Source organism: Bombina bombina, chromosome 8 (genome assembly GCF_027579735.1).
Source record: "Bombina bombina isolate aBomBom1 chromosome 8, aBomBom1.pri, whole genome shotgun sequence".
NCBI lineage: Eukaryota > Metazoa > Chordata > Amphibia > Anura > Bombinatoridae > Bombina > Bombina bombina.
Genome location: NC_069506.1, coordinates 249,181,694 through 249,204,892, shown reverse-complemented (window position 1 = coordinate 249,204,892; position 23,199 = coordinate 249,181,694). Strand labels below are relative to the sequence as shown.

Genomic DNA, 23,199 nt, shown 5'->3' with positions numbered 1-23,199 from the left:
GGCCAATTTTTTAGCACTATAGAGGTACCACAAAACTTGTAATTTTTTTCCCATTGTTTCTTCATCCATGAACTTTTTTTTCTAATTAGCAATGCTTTCACTTTTTTTTCATTTCATATTTTTTCCTCTTTAGTTTTTTTTCCCTGATTTGTCTGGATCTTGCATTTTTCAGTCTCACATTTCCTTAACTGTGACCAAATACCGATTGCTTCTTTGCTTTGCAATGCATATTTATCTAACATGGGGATATTAATATTGTATGTCTCCCATTCAGTGTCAAGGCTTTGCTTATGATTTTTTGTTATAGAGGTAGAATCAAGATCTGATAACTACTTACACTTAATGCTTAAGTTGTAGATTTTTTGTGTATTCTGGCTGTTTGGATATGTAGCTGTGCATTTTATCTGGGTTTCGTCATCTATATAGGTTGGTTCAAATAAAAGTTCTGAAATAACTTTCCAATATCCTTCATGATCTTCATGACGTACATTCTTTAGGCCAATTTTGTTCCATTGTAGAAAAGGAGAATATGAGGGACATGTATATTCTACAGTGCAGAAGATGGGGGCTGGAATTCCTTCTGTAAGATTCGGAGGCACACTTAGTAATGGCTCATCTGGAGTATCTGAGAAAAACATAACAAACATTAACATATCAAAATAAAATAATTGGAGTGTTCAGTAAAATTTAGCGTGTTGTTTTATACCACACACAACTGTCACCTATAGAAAAAAGAAAACTAGGCCAAAATAAACTATTAGTACTTTTAAGAAAATATAATGTGCTAGATTACATGAGGAGTGCTATTAACAAGTTGAAAGTAAAACATTTGCGAGCCACCGAAACCCGACGCATTCTAAACCAAAGGACTTCAGATATTGTGTCCGTGTTAACTTATTCTCCCCATAGACTTCAATGGAGAACGCAGAAGAAAAAAACCTAACACCTATCACTCGCGTGTTAACCTGACAGAGTTATTAAAATGTCACATTCCAATGTTCTTCACATACAAGAAAATTGATTTTTGTATTTTAAATACATAATTCTATATATATATATATATATATATATATATATATCTGTATATAACTATATCTGTATATTTATACATATAAATATATAGTTATAGATATATATTTTACATTCACATTATCATATAATATATATATTTTTTTATATATATATATATATATATATATATATATATATATATATATATATATATACAGGGAGTGCAGAATTATTAGGCAAGTTGTATTTTTGAGGATTAATTTTATTATTGAACAACAACCATGTTCTCAATGAACCCAAAAAACTCATTAATGTCAAAGCTGAATAGTTTTGGAAGTAGTTTTTAGTTTGTTTTTAGTTATAGCTATTTTAGGGGGATATCTGTGTGTGCAGGTGACTATTACTGTGCATAATTATTAGGCAACTTAACAAAAAACAAATATATACCCATTTCAATTATTTCTTTTTACCAGTGAAACCAATATAACATCTCAACATTCACAAATATACATTTCTGACATTCAAAAACAAAACAAAAACAAATCAGTGACCAATATAGTCACCTTTCTTTGCAAGGACACTCAAAAGCCTGCCATCCATGGATTCTGTCAGTGTTTTGATCTGTTCACCATCAACATTGCGTGCAGCAGCAACCACAGCCTCCCAGACACTGTTCAGAGAGGTGTACTGTTTTCCCTCCTTGTAAATCTCACATTTGATGATGGACCACAGGTTCTCAATGGGGTTCAGATCAGGTTAACAAGGAGGCCATGTCATTAGATTTTCTTCTTTTATACCCTTTCTTGCCAGCCACGCTGTGGAGTACTTGGACGCGTGTGATGGAGCATTGTCCTGCATGAAAATCATGTTTTTCTTGAAGGATGCAGACTTCTTCCTGTACCACTGCTTGAAGAAGGTGTCTTCCAGAAACTGGCAGTAGGACTGGGAGTTGATCTTGACTCCATCCTCAACCCGAAAAGGCCCCACAAGCTCATCTTTGATGATACCAGCCCAAACCAGTACTCCACCTCCACCTTGCTGGCGTCTGAGTCGGACTGGAGCTCTCTGCCCTTTACCAATCTAGCCACGGGCCCATCCATCTGGCCCATCAAGACTCACTCTCATTTCATCAGTCCATAAAACCTTAGAAAAATCAGTCTTGAGATATTTCTTGGCCCAGTCTTGACGTTTCAGCTTGTGTGTCTTGTTCAGTGGTGGTCGTCTTTCAGCCTTTCTTACCTTGGCCATGTCTCTGAGTATTGCACACCTTGTGCTTTTGGGCACTCCAGTGATGTTGCAGCTCTGAAATATGGCCAAACTGGTGGCAAGTGGCATCTTGGCAGCTGCACGCTTGACTTTTCTCAGTTCATGGGCAGTTATTTTGCGCCTTGGTTTTTCCACACGCTTCTTGCGACCCTGTTGACTATTTTGAATGAAATGCTTGATTATTCGATGATCACGCTTCAGAAGCTTTGCAATTTTAAGAGTGCTGCATCCCTCTGCAAGATATCTCACAATTTTTGACTTTTCTGAGCCTGTCAAGTCCTTCTTTTGACCCATTTTGCCAAAGGAAAGGAAGTTGCCTAATAATTATGCACACCTGAAATAAGGTGTTGATGTCATTAGACCACACCCCTTCTCATTACAGAGATGCACATCACCTAATATGCTTAATTGGTAGTAGGCTTTCGAGCCTATACAGCTTGGAGTAAGACAACATGCATAAAGAGGATGGTGTGGTCAAAATACTCATTTGCCTAATAATTCTGCACTCCCTGTATATATATGATATATATATGTGTGTGCAAACAAGTAGAATGTCACAGATCAGTACTCTGATCTGAAAACAAGTGACACTAATATGTATGCGCCAGTAAAGGGGGAGAAGAGTAAGCAGCTGTTAAAATACACATAGAATAAATGTGAGAAAAACTCTCATCTATACATATATGTTAAAAATGTGGACAAAGGGGAAAACAGAGCATAACAATTCTATACTAAAATATGTAAAAACAAATAAAAAACATGTATAGAAAAAATGCAAATAGAAATATGTGGTGATAAGTCCAATAAATGACTTAATATAATGATGGTCCCCTTACCAGAAGTTGCCTCAATCTAATGAGGTTATGTTCCCACAACTGCAAGGGGTAGTAGAATTCCAGAGTATGGGTGCTTTGTATGAAGAGAGGGATCTATGGTGATTAGTCCTCTTGGAGTATGTAGATACAGGAGTATTATCCTCTGTTAGTCTCTTCTCCTCTCGGAGATGTATATCCATATAAGAGAGAGAAGCTGATATAGTGTAATATTGCTTCAAATAGGCAAACAATAATGCAGCTCTGCGGCTACTGAGCTTTTGCTCATACTCCTCTTGTGGTCTAGCACTGAATATTAATGAAGGGTTTCATTCTGGTCAGTCGACACACAGGTGAATTCACTCCCAGCTCTGATACACTCTCTTCCTCTTCTGTATTGACAGGTTTAGTCATCCCAATTAAGTGACCGTGATGTCATTAACTATGAGGGGACGTAAGGAACAATCCTATTCATAATGATCCATACTCTGGAATTCTACTACCCCTTGCAGTTGTGGCAACTTACCTCATTAGATTGAGGTAACTTCTGGTAAGGGGACCATCATTATATTAAGTCATTTATTGGACTTATCACCACATATTTCTATTTGCATTTTTTCTTTACATGTTTTTTTGTCTGTATGTTTTTTATTTGTTTTTATATATTTTAGTATAGAATTGTTATGCACTGTTTTCCCTTTGTCTATATATATATATATATATATATATATATATATATATATATATATATAATATACCGTCCATCTAGCTGTGTTTACCCTCCTAAGAACATCCGCCTGGGTGCAAGTATGCAAAATATACTGCTTACAAGAAAAATGCACTCACAGGTCTTTTTGCAGGGTGAAATACAAAATCTTGTATTTCGGTTCAATACAATATGACCTAATACAGAAGGTTAGAATCAATATATAATTCTGTGAATGTCAATTTCATATTAATGTTGGGTTAATTCCTAACTGAATAATAGCGATTTGTTTCCATTACGCCATTACCAAAAGGAAGGTAGAAGTTCCAGCTAACTTTTTACATTTCTTTGTTCAACATTTATTCTATGTAACTTAGGTTACAAGACCGCTCATTATTTTTTTTCAATAGGGGCTGATAGACACACTGCCTAAACTTGTAAACCAGCCCGGACACCGTAGCTGGATGCTTACGTGGGGATGTGTGTTTATGCGTTGCTATGGCAACCAACACGATCGCCGTGTATATAGCTCCTCTTGAAGTGATCGAGTGAGTCTTTTTATGAGTTGGTGTAATATATGTTATGTGTTACACATGGTTGTACACTACTTTTGTGAGTATGTACTTTATGCACCCACTTTGCACTATAATTGTTTAGATCGAACAACGGATCATTACACTATCTACATGTAGTGGGACCTGCACTCCCAGGAAAGGTGTGTAGGTTAATGTGGATTTATTTTATAAAGGTATAATTTGAGATATTGAGTATTGTAAAATTGTTTATTTGATATTCACACACCGGATGTGCTGTGTCTAACAACACTTCCGTTTTTTCACATTACCTGGAACGCATGGCTTGCGTTCCAGCACAATGCTGTGGTGATTAGGATCACTGATTATACACAGGTACTACTTGTTAACTTTTGATTTTATTGTGTGTGTGTGTATATATTGGCCACATTTTCACTTGTATGTTATGCTGATGAAGGGGAAGATATCCCTGAAAACGTTACATCAATAAAACAAGATTTTGTTTTTCACCCTGCAAAAAGACCTGTGAGTGTATTTTTCTTGTAAGGAGTATATATAATATATATATATATAAATGTAATAAAAACATTTTAATTATTTTCTATGTGAAAAGCATAGGAATGCTAATTATGTGTAATGTACTTTGGGTTTCGCGATTTAGGTCTAACACGATTGAGTTCGTGCACATATTTAGTCATCTGAAATATTAAATATTAAATATTTAAAAATATTAAAAATTATTATTACAAAATATTATAGATCATATATATATATATATATATATATATATATATATATATATATATATATAAAATATTGCTTATTTAGAATGATTTTTAAAATCTATAATAATCTTTATAATGCACCATAAGATTAGTAAATTATCATATGTGCTAACCCGACCGTGTTGGATCTAAAGAAATCTAAAGCAGGTTATGCATATTTTACATTCCTATTTTCTTCATAGAGATTTATTTTAGTTTTTTATTATTATATATATTTTTGTATATATTTTGTAACCCCCTTAATACCCTTTATCAGGGTAATTTTTACAGTAGATTTTTTAGATAGGCTTTTTTGGGAGGGTCACTTTTATTGAAGAGTGGCATATTTTTTTAGGGTAATGTCCTACAAAAATCTCTTCTAAGGACTATTGCTATATAAACTTTTAGTGCTAGTATATGGTTTTTTTTTCATTTTGGGGTGTTTTTTTTAAGTGGGTCTTTAGTTTTAGAATAAGCATAACTGTGGGGGTTTTATTTTTGATAATTGTTTTTAATATTTTCTGCAATGTTAGGTATTTTAACTATCAGTAATGTTAGTTTTTTATTTAATGGTAGGATTTTTTTTTAAATGTTATGGTAGAATTTGTATTTTTTAACTTAGGGGGTATTAGGTTAGGGGTATTAGTGGGGTTAGCTGTTAGGATGTTAGTGGGTACTTTACAATTGGGGTTATAGCGCTTTAGGGGTTAATATGTAGCATTTCAAATGTTGTACACTCATCCATTAATAGTAATTGCTGTTTATGTGGAAGTGATAAATAATAGTAATAAAATATATGCAGGTTTCCAGAATGCTTGCAAAAAAAAAGTAAAAAATCATTGCAACACATTTAAAAGCCAGCTAAAGTCTTTATTCCATCCCTAAAATTTATGGTGGATGAACAAGAATAAATTACTGTAACAAGTTAACTCCAAGTTCAATAAAGCATAGTAAGCCCTGTTGAAAAACATAGGTCTTTAGCCTATGTGCAAAACTAATACATTTGAAAACATTTTTGGGGTACTGTGTAATAAGCTGAAAAGTGTTGTTTAGGGTTTATCAAGTCCTGGTATGGGTTGAATATGATAAGTTAAAATTGTCCTTTAAATGTGTCATTAAAGGGACAGTAAACACCTTGAGCAAGATTACAAGTGGAGCACACAAATTTATGCTTGAGCGATAAGGGGTATATGCACTCATCAGCTTATTATGAGCAATTGCGATTTACACTACAATCATTAGCGCAAATTCTGACCTCTGGTTAACTGTTTTGCAAAACTAAAAAGCTGCAAATATTTTACAAAATATAGTTACACTCATAATAACACTATCTAATAAAAATTATTTACAAAAATATTGCACACAAAAGATACGTGTCGTTAGCCATCTTGGAAATAGTACTTGCAATATTATTTATAACCATGTTATACAAAGTTGCAGACATTGCTGTCATAGACTGCTAAAGACACATGGCTACTGCTGTGTTGCTACCAACCTAGCTAACTTAACTCTTCAAAAAAGGATACCAAGAAAATAAAGCAAATCTGATAACAGAAGTAAATTGAAAAGCTGCTTAAAATGAAATGCTCTATCTGAATCATGAATGTTTCTTTGACCTTATATATGCAAATACGCAATAATTCACATAAAAGGCAACAGCTCCATATTTATTATTAACGTATCAAACATTTTAACCATAAATACATAAATAACTGTAAAAATAATACCCATAAAGCCCCAGGAGGTGCTTGCCCCTACGTAGTCCTGAATTGAGCCACATCCTCACAAATATTCCACCTCCCCTGGACACCCAGGGGGTACACACCATTATTTCCAACAGCTATCTCCACCCAGCAAGCATCCCTGCCAGCCCACTGCGACAACTGCCTAAATTGCAGGGAGGGAGGGAACAGTTTCTCACACCTTGATGTTCCAAAGAGGGCCTGTTTCCTGTTTAGTCCTCCTTTCAATATGTCCTATTCTCCACACCTTAACCCTCCCATTGCTATGCCTCATTAAGGGTCAAAAGCCCTCCCCTCTGCATTCCCAGGGTCCGGACTCACTTTTTTACTTTACCGTCCCTTTAAGCCTAGTTTTGAATTCACTGTTCCTTTAAGAATTTTAAAATTCCAGTACAATAGCTGCTAATTGCTCGCAGTGACTTGTACAACTTTTCCATGCAAACTGGTTCATCAGTAAAAAGAAATGGAGACATTATTCCATATAAATATTAAAGACATTTCCAAATGTACAAATGTCTACTACTAATATCATTGACATCTTCCACATTTGAATTAGGTTCATTATTTATTCTAATACTTATCAACCAATTTAAAGCACATATACATGTTGTTCATCTTCATAGCAAAATGTAAAATACATTTAAAATATTAAACTACTTTATTGCCCCTTTAAGGACATAGATAAAGTTCTACACAGGAGCTAAACAGGTAGCAAGCAAGGCTATGTAATGCAAAAGTTGCATGTTTTATTGAATTTTTATATGTAATTTCTGCGTTGGAATGCACTTTTAAGGAGCTATTAATGTTTTGCTTCTAATGGTACTCATTTTTTACTGGAGTAAATAAAAAAATATATTTTACAGAAGCAGTTTATCTTGAGCTATTTAAACACCATTTACTATTTGGCTACTTATCACTCAAGACAAATTACTTATATGTCCAATTATTTATACATGTACTAGATAAAGTGGTACTATTCAGAATCTTACCTTTAATTTTCACCAATGCAGTTTTCTTCTGGTTGCAATGCCAAGAGTTAATGTCTTCATTTATTCCTGGATAAAATAATCCTTCATTTTCCACTTGACTGATCCGCAAGGTGCAACTGTTTGTTTTATTTCCCACTAGACTTGTTAGTTTTGTATAATCTGCTCTCACTGCTGAGGGCTGTTTCTTATTAAAAACTTGTGGGTAATTGATAAAATGGTACAAGTACCAAATCAAATTAAACTCTCTATAACCCTCTGGAAAACTGAAAGTGCAGGGAATCTCCACACAGGAACCATTCAATGCTGTGATGGATGTGTCAAATGTAAAAGACCAGTTTTTACAATCTTCATTAAACGAGTTTCCAAAAAATCCTGAGAAATACACAGCAAAAATATTAGCAGAGATGTACTGTATTAAAAGGACATGAAATCCAAAAAATGTTCTTTCATGATTTAGGTAGAACATACAATTTTAAACAACTTTCCAGTTTACTTATATTATCAAATTTCCTTCATTCTCTTGGTATCATCTGTTAAAGGAGCAGCAATGCACTACTAGTTTCTAATTGAACACATGGGTGAGCCAATGACAATTGGTATATATATGCAGCCACCATTCAGCAGCTAGAATGTCGGTTCTTTGCTAATCTTGAGCCTTCCTAGCTAAACCTTTCAGCAAAGGATAACAAGAGAAGGAAGCAAATTAAAAAGTAGAAGTACAATGGAAAGTTGTTTAAAATTTTATGCTCAGTCTAAGGGGCCGATTTAACAAGGGCCAAATGGCCCTGAATGTAACTGTTTCCATGCAAGCCTTCAGGCTCACGGGAAACAGGAGTAAAGAAGCAGCGGTCTTAAGACTGCTGCTCCTTAACTCGTACGCCTCCTCTGAGGCTACGGACAACAGTCCACCTGATCGCATACGATTGGGTTGATTGACACCCCCTGCTAGCGGCCAATTGGCCACAAATCTGCAGGGGGCGGCATTGCACAAGCAGTTCACCAGAACTGGTTGTGCAATGATAAATGCCGACAGCGTATGCTGTCGGCATTTATCAATGTGCGGCAGACATGATCCGCTACAGCGGACCATGTCCGCTCGCACTTTGTTAAATTGGCCCCTAAATCATAAATGTCTAATTGTCTCTCTACTGTCCTTTTAAGGTTTATGCTGCTAAAAATGACAGATAGAACATAGAATTAAAACAAAAAGTTTCCAATTTACTCCTATTATCAAATTTACTTCTTCCCCATGTTATTCTGTGTTGAAGAGATACCTAGGTAGGCATCTGGAGCACTACATGGTAGGAAATAGTGCTGCCCTCTAGTGCTCTTGCAAATTAATAGCATGCTCTCAGAACTTCTGCCATAAAGTGCTCCAGAAATGGGCCGACTGCTAAGCATAAGATACCAAGAGAACAAAGATAAATCAATAATACAAGATAATTAGAAAGTTGTTTAACATTGCATGCTCTATCTAAAACATAAAATAAAAATGTGGGGTTTCATATCCCTTTAAATACATATATTACAGAAAACAAAAACTGAGCACATTCATTTTCCAGAACAGCAGCACATATTTAGATATTGAAATTATGATCTACAAATAACGATATTTCATCACGATCAAGTGGAATTTGCTTTCACATAAAATCTCAATCCAAGAAATAGAAACAATTTTAAATGATCACATCTCGATAGAAATTAGACATGTGCATGGCGAAAAAATTTGGTTCGGTTCGGATCAATTCGGATTTTTTCGAATTTCGGTTCGGATCGATTCGAATTCGGAAAAATTCAAATCAATTCGGTTTGGATTTGTTTCGGATTTATTTGGATTTGAATAAATTCGGCTGGATTCGCTTTGATTCGGTTCGGAAATTCAGAATTTCGGTAAATATTAGGTGGGAAGTGCTGTGTATTAGACTAGTATTATGTACTGTATATTAGGTGTAACCCATAGCAGAGTGATATAACCTAATATACTGTACAATACTAGTGTAATCCATGGCCATCCGAATCTACCAAATAAATCTGAATAAATCCAAACTAATTTGGATTTATTCGGTAGATTTGGCACAATTTTAATTCGGAAATTCGAATCAATCCGAATCCCGAATTTACCGAATTCGGCCGAATTTCCGAATCGATCCGAAACAAATTGCACATTTCTAATAGAAATGTGAGCACCTAAAACACTGATATATTGAGTTTTGAAAATTAGGTGACTCGCAAGCATTATGTAGCTATGAAAAAGCCTCATAAAAAGATTAGACTTACCTTTAAGAACAAACAGGAAAATAATACAGCAAAGCTTCATTTTGTAAATATTTGATAGGTGGTCCTTCAATATGTGTGACTTTAAGTACTAGTCCTACAGTAAAACATAAAGAAATAATTAGGTTTTCATGGCAATCTACTAAACAATAGAGAGTTATGAGATTATTCCTTTAAAAAATGCATTAATATTATTATTATTATTATTATTATAATTATTATTATTATTATTATTATTATTATTATTATTATTATTATTATTAGTAGTAGTAGTAGTAGTATTTAAATTATGAGTGAAAAAAGTGATTTATAATAGTCCCCCAGGTTTGACATAGCAACCATTGGTAAATACTATAATCATTTTGTATGATGGTTACCATTATCTCACACTTAAAAGTGAGATCTCTCATTTTATATATGAGAGTTTGCTTGTCTTATTAGGTCACAAAAGCTTACATTTGGGGGGTAGGGCGGTTGCCAATGTATGGGTCATATAGATGTTTACAGGGGGAGATGGTGAAGAGTGTAAGAAAAAGCGGTCTAATGACTGCTACTTCTTACATTGTGGGAAGCAGGCTCACATGTGTGAACCTACCCCACATGTGCTCCAGAGCAGCTTACGCTGCTTCTTACATGGAGCACAAGGGGTGGTATAATATGAGAACAGGTAGAGAAGGAACAGGGTTTTGTAAATAGCAGAAGATCATTAAAAGAAAAAAAGCTGTAATCTTTAAAAATAAAAAAACCTAACACTAACCCCAAAATTGGTACTCACCAATGATGAAGGGCAGAGCTCCATCTTCATCCCAGTGGCGCTCCATCTTGATCCATCGCGGGACCATCTTCTTCAATCTTCATCCAGGCTGCAGTTCATCTTCTATCTTCATCCCGATGGTGGCTGTGAAGTCTTTGGCGAGGTCGACGGCGACATCAGTGATCCTCTTCAAATTCAAATCAGCCAATAGGATGAAAGCAGTTTTCATCCTAATGGCTGATTTGAATTTGATAAGCTAATAGGAATAGAAGGGTACACCTATATAAAAGGGGTATCTTGCATTCAATCTTCAGTGAGCGGCATGAGATCGCATAAAGAGGAGCTCCCTGTGGATCCTCTGAAGAGGATCACGCGTTGCCGCCGGCCTCGCTGAAGACTTCACAGACTCCACCGGGATGAAGATAGAAGATGGGCCACGGCCTGGATGAAGATTGAAGAAGATGGTCCCACGATGGATAAAGATGGAGCGCCTCTGGAATGGAGATGGAGCGCCTCGTTTCATCATTGGTGAGTACCAATTTTTTGGGGTTAGTGCTAGGGGTAGTAAAAGAGCTGAATGCCCTTTTAAGGGCAATGCCCATCCAAATGCCCTTTTCGGGGCAATGGGTGGATAAGGTTATTTTGTAGTTAGGATTTTTATTTTGGGGGCTTGAGGGTTGTAATGTTAGGGGGTAAAAGAGCTGTTAGCTTTAGGGCAATGCCCTACAAAAAAAAAGGCTCTTTAAAGGGCTATTGGTAGCTTATTTGTAGATAAGGTGTTTTTTTATTTTGGTGTGGTAATTTTTTTTAGGGCTATTAGAATAGGAATAAAAAAATATTTTCGATAATTTTGTTTGTTATTTTTTTTTTATGTTAGGTTTTTTATTTTTGATAATGGTGGTGGTTTTCAATTTTTATAATGTAAGTTTATTTTTGTAATGAAGGATTTTGATTTTTTGTAATGTTTTTTTTTTTTCTTTCTAGCAATGTAAGGTTTTTATTTGTTTAAGCTTAGGTTTTAATTTTCTTTGATGGTAATTTTTATAAGGTAGTTAGTATATTTTTAATATATGTGTATTTTAATTGGGTTTAAGTTAGGTGGTATTATTAGGTTGGGGGGTTCAGTAATTAGTTTAATACTTTGCAATGTGGGAGGATGGCCGTTTAGGAGTTAATAGTTTATATTAGTGTTGCAATGTGGGGGTGGCGGTTTAGGGGTTAATTGTGTATTTAGATACTTTGCGATGTGGGGGATGGTGGTTTAAGGGTTATTAGCTTTAATTAGTGTTTGCAATGTGTGGGGACAGCGGTTTAGGGGTTAATAGTTTTAATTAGTGTTTACGATGTGGGGGTGGCGGTTTAGGGGTTAATAGTGTATTTAGATACTTTGCAATGTGGGGGGTTGGCAGTTTAGGGGTTAACATTTTAAATTAGTGATTGCGATGTTGGGGAATGGTGGTTTAGGGGTTAATTGTTTTAATTAGTGTTTGCGATTTGGGGGGATGGCGGTTTAGGGGTTAATAGTTTTAATTAGTGTTTGCAATGTGGGGAGATGGCGGTTTAGGGGTTAATAGTTTTAGTTAGTGTTTGCAATGTTGGGGGATGGCGGTTTAGGGGTTAATAGTTTTAATTAGTGTTTGTGATGTGTGGGGGGGAGGTTTAGGGGTTTATAGTTTAAACTAGTGTTTGCAATGTGGGGGTGGCGGTTTAGGGGTTAATTGTGTATTTAGATACTTTGCCATGTGGGGGGATGGCGGCTTATTGGTTATTAGTTTGAATTAGTGTTTGCAATGTGTGAGGATGGAAGTTTAGGGGTTAATAGTTTTAATTAGTGTTTTCGATGTGCGGGGATGATGGTTTAGGGGTTAATATTTTTAATCAGCGTTTGTGAGGTGGAGTGGCAGTTTAGGAGTTAATAGTGTATTTAGATACTTTACGATGTGGGGGGATGTTGATTTAGGGGTTAATAGTTTTAATTAGTTTTTGCAATGTGGGGGTTTATTGGTTTAGGGGTTAATAGATTTAATTAGTGTTTGCGATGTGGGGGATGGTGGTTTAGGGGTTAATAGCTTTAAATAGTGTTTGCAATATGGGATGGCGGTTTAGGGGTTAATAGTTTTAATTAGTGTTTGCAAAGTGGGGGATGGCGGTTTTGGGGTTAAAAGTTATAATTAGTGGGGGGGGGGCGGAGCTAACTAGCAGAGTGAGCAAACCTGTTTGTCTGTGGCTCTGCTACCAATATAGCATTTAAAAGTAGTATAACTAGATTTTATTTCCTCTAACTCAACTTTGGAGATTATTCCCTATAAGGAGGAAAGCAATCTCTCTAAAACGTTAATTTAACGAGGTCCCAAGTGTCATCGAAGACCTCTGCAAAACGACGATATATCTGACTCCCCACGTGGAGGTAGGAAGCGCCTGATATATAAATACAACCTTGCTCTGGGTCTACTACTGCACCATCAGTTATGGCAGACTTCTCAGATCTTTTACAGGCATCGCTAAAGAAAATGATGCAGAAGATCGATTATCACTATTATGATCTGAAGCTTGTACTACGAGAGAAATGTGGAGAAGCAGTTAAGCCTCCACCTAAAATGGCGGCTGCCACAGATCCTAACGAGAGTGAGGAAACTTCACATCTTAAGAATGGAGCACCAACACCAGTGCTGGAAACACAGCAGATCTGCCCGGATCTTCCCGCACAGGCTATAGGTACGGATGCAAAGAGGACCCTGGCTGACGAGAGAAGCTCTGTTTTGATAGAGCCGGACAGAGGTGTGCTAGAAGATAGAAATAGAGCACCATGGATCGCTAACGCTTTACTTTTGCCAGGGGAAGCGCAATATTTCTCAGAGAACTGGATCCTGGGCTACTCACCATCTCTGGATATCCTGCGGTACGTTCCTGTCATTAAGAACAATGTGCTTTCGGTGCTGGGAGAGACTGTCACACGGAGTCCGTTCATCACTGCAGAGCCCTCACAAGGTACTCGCTATTCAGATAAGCTGAGCGTGACCTCAAGTTTGCAACCCTGGAGCCTAGTATCACTGGGAGACTTTCCCATTTCATATCTACATGATTTTTCAGGTGATGGAGACCCTGATCAGGCACCCCTGTTTTGAGTCTGTTGTATGGGGCACAAGATGGACACATGTGGTGTGGGTCAGAAATCCTTACACTTCAAATTATTTAATGCTGACCTTCAGGTACACTCACAAGCAGATGACTCTGATAAAAGGGGTATTGGCTAGAGCGAAGTTATTCTGAACTTTCAATATATACCCAGATTAGAAAGAACCTGCATTTTCCTTTTTGTATGCCAGCATTTATGTTCTTCTCCTGAATTTTAAGGCTCTATTGCCTTATGGTCTAATATGTTTGAATATACTTTTTGCATGTTATATATACTACCTGACAATTACTACTAGATGCTGTGAAAACAAGTATTAACACCTCATTCTTGTCAGTGCAGGCTATTACAGGAGTTACTTTGTTTTTCATGCAATATGTTCTCTCTGCTTAGTTTTTAAGTAATGTCACTATTTATCTAGATTAAATCTCATATAGACTTATCAGCTTGAAGCTTATATATGCTGTGTGTATTCTAACTCATGTGAATATGGATAGTGGCTAATATATATGTCTTGCACTTCTACATTTTATTTTTGCTATATTATTCTTGATAGTTGGTTTTGAGACTATATGTACATAATACTTGTATACGTACTGTTAAGCATAGCAGATACTCGATCTGGTTAGGACTATCTGACCCTTAGATATTCTGTGCCTATAAATCTGTATTTAGGTGTTCCTTAGAATCTTGGTTCATATTCAACCTAGTACTATGCATTGCTGGATCACCTCTTATTCTATTGCTAACTCCTATCAAGAATTGTATATGTTATATTTACACATGGTATAAGTTCACAGCTCCTTACTGTCTTAGAAGTAATTTTCTTATGTTTAAGCATGCTCTCTGTTACATCCTTACTCTGGGCCATTATGTATAGGATTAGCCTAGGTGTATATAAGGTATGTAAGTGATCTTGCAAACAATATAGCAATATACCCTTTAGACATAATTGTGTGCATCTCTTCAAACACAAGTAACACAGGTAGCACTATGAAAACTGCTGTTTTATAGCTCAATTTATGTTACTCTCCTTGTTATACATAAGGTGTTAATTCTGATGCTTAAGGCATTTCTGCTTGTGGGTAAGCTGGAACTCCTGGAAGGAGATAATTACATATATTTCTTGATTAAACTATCCTGCCAGACACGCATTTGGAGACATCAGTAACGTTACATCTAGAGTAATTTCCCTAGTATAGGCTACTACAGAAAATGTTTTATTACATGTTTAATGTGCAAATTATACATTGCATATATAGACCCTGAGCCTACCCAATAGCTCAAGCTTAATTGCCGAACTTATAGATTGATCTACTTGGTCAGTGATTATATTTTGTCAAACCTAGATATAGGAGGTTATATACCCCCACCCCCTGCAGATACAGCTATATGCGCTTAACAAATATGTGTAACATAACGCCATTTTCTCTTGTAAATGCCTGTGAAGCAAGTACTAATAATAGCATGAGGGAATTAGTTTGTTGCCAGTAGAGTTTTTTTTTTTTTTTTTCTTCTTCTTAGAGGCTCAATTAGAATGAGTAAAGCTCTTAGATATATGATGGTAATAGTAAGCCTCCAGCAATGCTATATCACGTACAAGTGTATACATATAAGGTAAAAAAGTCTTGCTGTTTAGATATAATGTATTGTTTGCTTTACTTATACCATACAGGTATGTTTCCCACAGGTCCACCTGATGTTATAGCATTTGTCCAGCTTTGCCTTATCTAACAGCCCTGGTTGTTTTGAACACTTAGAGATGTATATGGCCCTTGAATCTGTAAGCCTTTTCATGTGATGTCCCTCCTTCAAACTATACAGCGCCCTTTTAGTTTTATGAAGAGGAATAGATATCACAACAATAGAATCTGTCTTTTCGGATAAGAGACGTTACATTGACTAGTTAAACTACCTAATATGTTGTTTATAAGTAATTGTATTTGTCTTCAAGCCCAAACCTAGAGGATAGCTGTATATGGCCCCACGTGGTCCTTCTTAGTTATAAGTCACGCCTACATTAGGCAATAAAGCTTAGCCATTAAAAGCAAAGTATATATGCTACACGACAGAACAGACCATTATCATTATAAAACCCTATATGATTGTGTTCAGCCTGTACAAAACTTGCTATATGTCTTATAACTCTATAGCTACCTGCTTGCACAGGTTTGTCCTTTTCTGTATATACATTTATATTGACATATCTGATGTACACTGATTACATCCATTTACTTATAATAAAGATTTAGAATTAGGTATTAGCTAACTCCACAGCTCATTCAGCCTGCACAGTTAATATTGTTGTTATGAATAGACACCCTTGCAGTTAATATTATACACCATTATACGTTAATGCTTGTTAACCTTGCTCTATGTACATCGCTCTAAGATTAGTAGGTTTATGTTTTGTATGTTCACCTATGTAACCAAGGGGACTAGCATATAGTGCAGTTTCTATAGGTTTTATGTTAAATACACAACGCAATATTTACATGCAGAATGGTTATATTAGTTAAGCAGAGGCTCCCGAGTGGCAGGCATATGCCACAGGTTATTGGTGGCAGAGATCTATTTTGTGATTAGATGAGTAATCCAGACTTCCTGAGGGTTCTGGCTAACACAAGATTCACTATACCCAAGACAACTACTAGCCCAGACAATAAAGCATCTGCTCCATCTCATACAGACACATACATTTCTTTATAGTTTATGATTGTAACGTTTGACTCTCCCTGAATGTATAAGTATAGTGGCCTTTGGCCCCTATCTAGTTGCTCCATTTTGTATTAAGATGCCATTTTACCCCAACTATCTGCTCCTAAGTAGACTAACTTCCCAATGCATATCTAATTTGGCTTTTTAGTAACCCAGCTACCAGACTTAGGGCTCCATGTACTAAGCCGTCAATTCATCCGTCATTGTAGACGCGGATAAACTCGCCGTTACTCGCCGCGGGCGAAATGGTGTCCGCTGTCGCTATGTACTAATATTCCCCCAATAAATAGACAAGTCTAGCCCGCCGCGAGCAGTTGCGGATTGTTGATAAATTTGACGCCTCGCTCGCCGCGACTAAGCTGATGGTACTTAACTTTCAGTTGAATTGTCTGGCCAATTATTAACACGTGACATGCAAGGTGTCACGAACATCATAGTAGTCGCGGGAATAGAATTTTGCTCCTATAAAAGTTCAACTTATCGAAACAACTTTATTATTGTTCAAAATTTTTTGAAGAGTGATAACAGAGCGTTATTTTTGTAATATTTATTTACAATTTGGATATGGCTTCATCTGGATCTGATAATATATAAATATTAATATAAAAATAATTATAAAGATTGACAACTAACAATACAAATTTAAATAGATTACTCTTTAATTACAGTCGACAAATTGGGCGCAATTTATGTACATGGAAATGAGAGACAAATTAGACGCCAGTTATGCTGTAAGTACAATGCTGATATTACTGCCTTTTATATATGTCTAGACTGGCGTCTAGATTGACTTTCCTATTGTTTTGTACCTTGCCCGCCACCTAAAAGGTGGCGAGGCAAAAATAGCGAGGTGGGAGCGGAAATTGTAGCGAGCGGACAAATAGATTTTTTAGTACATTCGTTTTTTGGCGAGTTGGTGGTCAAATGTGTCTAATTACAGTGAAAAATGGAGCGGTAGCGAGGTTTGGCGGATAAGTACGCTCGCAATTTTAAAGATGCGAGTTTTAACATAATTGACGGCTTTGTACATATCAGTTTGCGAGTTTTGACGCGAGATTTGTTGCGGGTAGCTCGCTGACTGCTTAGTACATGGAGCCCTTAGGGTCTTTATGATCGGGCTCTTCTAAGTCCACGCCAGGTACCCTATGCTACTTACACTTATATATGGCTCCGTCCCCCCCCACCCCTTTCCCTATGCGTATAGCGGTGCTTACCCGCTGAATATCCCCCTCCCCCCTATATATCTCGACCCAAGAGTGGCTGATACTTGTGTTAATTCTCCACAGGCTGATATTTTGGTCTTAGGTAAAATATTATTAGAATGTGGAGTTCATATGCTGACAATATAATATAAAATGAAGTTCTATTTTATCTCGCCTAAGATACTGTCTATCTTCATAACCAGATTTGAAATGTATTCTTTCTTGCTGTATGTGCATATTGCTTTCTCAATATTTCCTTTGTATAGACAATGTATTACTCTCTTTGTTGTAACTTTGGCCTTAGGGCGAGTCCGTGTTGTGATGATATATGCTTTAACTTCAATAAAAAAATTATTAAAAAAAAAAAAAAAAGTTATAATTAGTGTTTGCAATGTGGGGGATATCGGTTTAGGGGTTAATAGTTTTAATTAGTGTTTGCAATGGGGGTATGGTGGTTTAGGGGTTAATCGTTCTAATTAGTGTTTGAAATGTGGGAGGATGGCGGTTTAGGGGTTAATAGTTTTAATAAGAATTTGCAATGTGGGGGATGTCGGTTTAAGGGTTAATAGATATTATGTATGTACACAACAAATTCACATATAAAATGTTCAGGCAGTCACTGATGTCACCATGTACATTGATGTACAAGCCAATAACAGATGTAAGGGGTCTTCCTATATAAAATTTTGGTAGCGTGACAAAAATCTGTAATCTGCATTCAGTCCTTTATTTATTGTGTTGAAATATGTCATAATTTTCATTTCAAAAAATTTCCTTTCCTGTGTGTTTTTAAAGTTCCCTGTACAGTATTTTAATTGAGACGTTTCCAAAGGAGTGACCAGTCTGTGTGAAATGGTGTTCAACTGGGGTGCAGTAATTGTTTTTTTTTGGTGCGCTGACATTTTTTTTTTTATTATAATTGTTTTGGGGCAACATTTTTTGCTTTTTTTTTTTGCCACCATTTTTTAGCAGAAAGTAGGACAGTGTTCGTCTGTGTCGTCATGTGAGTCAGTCAGTGGAGTAGAGGCGAACCAAGCACGTATGTGCTGCGTTGTAGTGAAGCACTGTGGAGGACTTGGTATTGAGAGAAGCAGAGAGTGAGACCGAGTAAGGTGCTTGGCGGTTTGTTTACTTTTGATGAGGTGAGTTAAGTTAAGACTTACAGCAGCAGTCAGTCTACAAAGTCAGACAGAAGGATATAATGAAATAAAAAAAATGTTTGTTTTTGAGTGCTGTGCTGCCTGCATGGTCATGGAGAATGAATGCAAATAATATGATAACGAGGAGTTCAGGTTGGACAGGACTGGACATTCGAATTCACAGAATTTAAGTTTTATTTGGGGGGAAAAATGGGCGAGTAGGCAGTGTGGAGAGAGACTGTCTGAGTAAATAATACTGTGTGAGTAAATAATACTGTCTGAGTAAAGAATACTGTCTGAGTAAATAATACTGTCTGAGTAAAGAATACTGTCTGAGTAAATAATACTGTCTGAGTAAATAATACTGTCTGAGTAAAGAATACTGTCTGAGTAAATAATACTGTCTCAGTAAATAATACTGTCTGAGTAAATAATACTGTCTGAGTAAATAATACTGTCTGAGTAAATAATACTGTCTGAGTAAAGAATACTGTCTGAGTAAAGAATACTGTCTGAGTAAATAATACTGTCTGAGTAAAGAATACTGTCTCAGTAAATAATACTGGGCGCGATCCGATATCGATCGCAGTTTGCGGCGCAAGCGAGGGAACCGGCGTCGCCCGCAGTTTCAGCTCGCAACTCGAGCCATCCCATATAGGTCGCCGTCAGATGCTAACGTGCCGTAAGTCTCACAAACCAGCGATGTCCAGAAATCTGCGTAAGTACAAATTTCTGGCGTCGCCAGTGACTTGCGCCACGTTAGAATCTGCCGGCGCCTATAAAACCTGACTAAAGTCTAAAACACCCGCACTGTCTAACACGCCTCCCTAACATAGCCCGCACTGTCTAACCCTCTATCCGCTATCCCCCCTCACTAGCCTAACAATAAAAAAGCTATTAACCCCTAAACCGCCGCTCCTTTACCCCGCCGCAACCTAATAAAGTTATTAACCCCTAAACCGCCGCTCCCGTACCCCACCGCCAGCTATATTATATCTATAACCCCCTAAAGTGAGCCCTTAACACCGCCGCCATCTATATTAAAATTATTAACCCCTAATGTAAGCCCCTTACACCGCCGCCATCTCTATTAAAATGATTAACCCCTAATTTAATCTACCTACCCTGCCGCCAGCTATATTATCTATATTAACCCTAAGTATATTATAGTTAATATAGGTATTACATTATATATATTAACTATATTAACCCTAATTATATTAGGGTTAATATAGTTAATATAGTTACTATAGTATTTATATTAACTATATTAACTCTATCTAACCCTAACTAAATTTATATTAAATTAATCTAATTCATTTATAAACTAAAATATTCCTATTTAAATCTAAATACTTACCTATAAAATAAACCATAAGATAGCTACAATATAATTAATAATTACATTGTAGCTATGTTAGGGTTAATATTTATTTTACAGGTAAATTGTTAATTATTTTAACTAGGTATAATAGATATTAAATAGTTATTAACTATTTAATATCTACCTAGTTAAAATAATCACCCAATTACCTGTAAAATAAATCCTAACCTAAGTTACAAATACACCTACACTATCAATAAATTTAATAAACTACTAACATCTATCTAAAAATACAATTAAATTAACTAAACTAAATTACAAAAAAAACAAACACTAAATTACAAAAAATAAAAAAAAGATTACAAGATATTTAAGCTAATTACACCTATTCTAAGCCCCCTAATAAAATAATAAACCCCCAAAATAAAAAAAATTCCCTGCCCTATTCTAAATTCAACAAATTTCAAAGCTCTTTACCTTACCAGCCCTTAAAAGGGCCTTTTGTGGGGCATGCCCCAAAGAATTCAGCTCTTTTGCATAGAAATACAATAACCCCCCCCCATTACAACCCACCACCCACATACCCCTATTCTAAACCCACCCAAACCCCCCTTAAAAAAGCCTAACACTACCCCCCTGAAGATCTCCCTACCTTGTCTTCACCACACCGGGCCGAACTCCTGATCCGATCCGGGCGATGTCTTCCTCCAAGCGGCAAAGAAGAATTCTTCCTCCGGCGATGTCTTCCTCCAAGCGGCAAAGAAGAATTCTTCCTCCGGCGACGTCTTCCTCCAAGTGGCAGCAAAGTCTTCATTCTTCCGGCGGCATCTTCAATCTTCTTTCTTCGCTCCGCCGCCGCGGAGCATCCATCCCGGCCGACTGCTGAATTTGGAATGATGTACCTTTAAATGACGTCATCCAAGATGGCGTCCGCCGAATTCCGATTGGCTGATAGGATTCTATCAGCCAATCGGAATTAAGTTAAAAAAATCTGATTGGCTGATTGAATCAACCAATCAGATTCAAGTTCAATCCGATTGGCTGATCCAATCAGCCAATCAGATTGAGCTCGCATTCTATTGGCTGATCGGAACAGCCAATAGAATGCGAGCTCAATCTGATTGGCTGATTGGATCAGCCAATCGGATTGAACTTGAATCTGATTGGCTGATTCAATCAGCCAATCAGATTTTTTTAACTTAATTCCGATTGGCTGATAGAATCCTATCAGCCAATCGGAATTCGGCGGACGCCATCTTGGATGACGTCATTTAAAGGTACATCATTCCAAGTTCAGCAGTCGGCCGGGATGGATGCTCCGCGGCGGCGGAGCGAAGAAAGAAGATTGAAGATGCCGCCAGAAGAATGAAGACTTTGCTGCCGCTTGGAGGAAGACGTCGCCGGAGGAAGAATTCTTCTTTGCCGCTTGGAGGAAGACATCGCCGGAGGAAGAATTCTTCTTTGCCGCTTGGAGGAAGACATCGCCCGGATCGGATCAGGAGTTCGGCCCGGTGTGGTGAAGACAAGGTAGGGAGATCTTCAGGGGGGTAGTGTTAGGCTTTTTTAAGGGGGGTTTGGGTGGGTTTAGAATAGGGGTATGTGGGTGGTGGGTTGTAATGGGGGGGGGGGGTATTGTATTTCTTGTATGCAAAAGAGCTGAATTATTTGGGGCATGCCCCACAAAAGGCCCTTTTAAGGGCTGGTAAGGTAAAGAGCTTTGAAATTTGTTGAATTTAGAATAGGGCAGGGAATTTTTTTTATTTTGGGGGTTTATTATTTTATTAGGGGGCTTAGAATAGGTGTAATTAGCTTAAATATCTTGTAATCTTTTTTTTATTTTTTGTAATTTAGTGTTTGTTTTTTTTTGTAATTTAGTTTAGTTAATTTAATTGTATTTTTAGATAGATGTTAGTAGTTTATTAAATGTATTGATAGTGTAGGTGTATTTGTAACTTAGGTTAGGATTTATTTTACAGGTAATTGGGTAATTATTTTAACTAGGTAGATATTAAATAGTTAATAACTATCTAATATCTATTATACCTAGTTAAAATAATTAACAATTTACCTGTAAAATAAATATTAACCCTAACATAGCTACAATGTAATTATTAATTATATTGTAGCTATCTTATGGTTTATTTTATAGGTAAGTATTTAGATTTAAATAGGAATATTTTAGTTTATAAATGAATTAGATTAATTTAATATAAATTTAGTTAGGGTTAGATAGAGTTAATATAGTTAATATAAATACTATAGTAACTATATTAACTATATTAACCCTAATATAATTAGGGTTAATATAGTTAATATATATAATGTAATACCTATATTAACTATAATATACTTAGGGTTAATATAGATAATATAGCTGGCGGCGGGGTAGGTAGATTAAATTAGGGGTTAATCATTTTAATAGAGATGGCGGCGGTGTAAGGGGCTTACATTAGGGGTTAATCATTTTTATATAGGTGGCGGCGGTGTAAGGGGTCAGATTAGGGGATAGATAAGGTAGATGGCGGCGGTTTTAGAGGCTCACAGTAGGGGGTTAGTTTATGTAGATGGCGGCGGGGTCCGGGAGCGGCGGTTTAGGGGGTAATAACTTTATTAGGGATTTCGGGGGGGGGATCGCGGTTGACAGGTAGATAGACATTGCGCATGCGTTAGGTGTTAGGTTTATTTTAGCAGATCGCGGTTGACAGGGAGATAGACATTGCGCATGCGTTAGGTGTTAGGTTTATTTTCTAGTTAGTTTAGGGAGTTTCGGGGCTCCAATAGTCAGCGTAAGGCTTCTTACGGCTGCTTTTTGTGGCGAGGTGAAAATGGAGT

The 23,199-nt window shown here is 36.6% G+C and overlaps 1 protein-coding gene across 1 annotated transcript; it reads right to left on the bottom strand.

Annotated features, from left to right (window-relative positions):
* Window positions 1–329: 329 nt before the first annotated feature.
* On the bottom strand, window positions 330–10,188 carry LOC128638978 (myelin-associated glycoprotein-like). Its single transcript, XM_053691120.1, has 3 exons — window positions 10,101–10,188; window positions 7,824–8,195; window positions 330–625 (listed from the first exon to the last, which is right to left on the bottom strand). The coding sequence occupies exons 1-3, from the start codon at window positions 10,138–10,140 to the stop codon at window positions 330–332; spliced, it is 708 nt and encodes a 235-aa protein (XP_053547095.1). The 5' UTR covers window positions 10,141–10,188.
* Window positions 10,189–23,199: the final 13,011 nt, after the last annotated feature.